This window comes from Medicago sativa, chromosome 7, assembly GCF_051527215.1.
Source record: "Medicago sativa cultivar Bolivia chromosome 7, Bolivia_mono, whole genome shotgun sequence".
Classification (NCBI taxonomy): Eukaryota; Viridiplantae; Streptophyta; class Magnoliopsida; order Fabales; family Fabaceae; genus Medicago; species Medicago sativa.
Window position 1 is genome coordinate 59,209,614 of NC_140755.1, and position 2,065 is coordinate 59,211,678.

Sequence of the window (2,065 nt, forward strand, 5' to 3'; positions counted from 1 at the left end):
ATCCCCTTGACCGCCATGACACATATAGCGAAGCTAGACCTTTAGTAAGTTAAGAAGAACCTATGACAGTTTTAGTAAGCACTACCGTCTAGAAGTGCAAGACCACACACGTATAATCAACCGGCAGGTTGTATTTTAGGCACGTGATAACCATAGGTTTTTCCCCGAGGTTATCACTAGCTTAGGGCTAGAAAGAACTCACTGAGGCATTATGTCTCATCCCTCTCATTGTTTTGTTCAGGTTCACATGTTACTCGAGATAAAGGTAAGGAAAAAGCTTTGGATTGATCGTGTGATCGTGGAAACATATTAGGAGTTGGACTTATGGATGCATATGTTTAATTAAGACTTGTTGTATTGACTTATTTTACTTAAGTTTCTTTTGGATATCTAGAGAACGTCATGTAACATAAGACTTCAGATGTTTTGGTACCTAAATTTTTGACTTGATGTCGTTTCTGTATTGTATAATTAATGTATCCAATATAACTTTTTAACGCACATTTGAGTATTCTAGACACTTTCAATTGGGCGTTACATTTTGGTATCAGAGCAGGTCGATTCCGATCGTGCCTTGGGTCGTTAATATTACAATCCAAGTAGTTGTTCTTTTTGAGTTTAGGATATTTGTCCTCATTGTTATATTTGGTTGAAATTGATCACTTTGACTTAAATATGACAGTTAGAGCGATAATATTTGGAGCACGAAGAGGACGAGGCCGACCAAGAGTTAATCAGGATGTGGAGGAGAATGTTAACCCTGATGCGAATATGTGGGCGCAGATGATGCAACAGAACTAACAGATGATGCATTTGATGCAGCAGCAGATTCAGCAGAATGCTCAGTCCCAGCAGCAGTAGGCTGCAGCTATGCAACAAGGCCTTGGAGTGCATCAACAACATCCACCACCTCCGGTTGTAGGAAATCTAGCTTTTCGAGAGTACAATCGGAATCACCCTTTGGAATTTGATGGTCGTGGTGAATCACAGGACGCAAGGAGATGGATTAAGCATATGGAAAAGATCTTCCGTATGGCGGATTGTTCTGAACATGATAAAGTGATTTTCGCAACAAATCAATTCCGTGGTCCGGCAGAAGATTGGTGGGAGACTGCTCGGCGCCGCATGGTGACTAGTGGCATGGAGATAAACTGGGACAACTTCAAGCAAGTGATGTTAGAGAAGTATCTCTCAGTGACATACAAAGTCCGTAAGGAGCAGGAATTTCTTCATTTGAAGCAGGGCAGTATGTCAGTGACAGATTTCACCAAGAAGTTTGAAGAGTTGTCTCATTACTCTACTCACAATGATTATGCAGGTAATGAGATGTGGAAGATGAACCAGTATAAGCATGCTTTGAGAGGTGAACTTTATGATGTGGTTAGTCAGCAGAGATTGACAAACTTTGATGAGATGGTACATAATAGTTTGGAAGCTGAATGAGGTTTTGACAAAGCTGTTAAGGAGGGTACCACATCTTTTGATAGAAGAGGGGAAATTTTGTTGATAGGCACCATGAAAATTTGAAACCAAAGGGGTCCCCTCAGAAGGGGAAGTAGACAAGCTCACCCAGATCTTTTGCAGTTTGCAAAAAGTGTGGAAGGACCCATCCTGGGGAATGCAGAGCAGGTGACAATTCATGTTATACTTATAGCCAGAAAGGACACTTAATGGCAGATTGTCCAACTAGAGGAAACAAGGGCAAAGGTGTAAGTACCACGATGAGCAAAGGAAGGGTGTACTCATTGGATGGTAAGAAGGCACAGGCTAATGAAGACTTGATAGGCGGTATGTGTTTTCTTGGCCAGAATCCTATTAATGTTTTATTTGATTGTGGTGCATCATGTTCTTTCATTTCCTTTCAATGTGTCGAAGCTCTTCAGTTATCTGTTTCGTTATTAAATCCCCCTATGATGGTAACTACAGCCACTGATGGAGGAATTGTGGCAAACTATGTATGTGAGAATTGTCCGATCACCGTGTCTAGCAAGACATACTATATAGATTTAGTGTGTCTTCCGATGAAGCAACTTGATGTAATATTAGGTATGGATTGGTTATCCAC

At 40.9% G+C, this 2,065-nt stretch overlaps 1 protein-coding gene across 1 annotated transcript; it reads left to right on the forward strand.

Moving 5' to 3' along the window:
* The first annotated feature begins 870 nt into the window (after positions 1–870).
* LOC146907229 (uncharacterized) lies at positions 871–1,443 on the forward strand. Its single transcript, XM_085729049.1, has one exon. It carries the CDS (start codon positions 871–873, stop codon positions 1,441–1,443), a length of 573 nt encoding a protein of 190 aa, XP_085585175.1.
* The last annotated feature ends 622 nt before the right edge of the window (positions 1,444–2,065 follow it).

What these genes read in the sequence shown, in the direction of transcription:
- LOC146907229 (XM_085729049.1), top strand. Translation starts at nt 871, where the DNA reads ATGCAACAAGGCCTTGGAGTGCATCAACAACATCCACCACCTCCGGTT.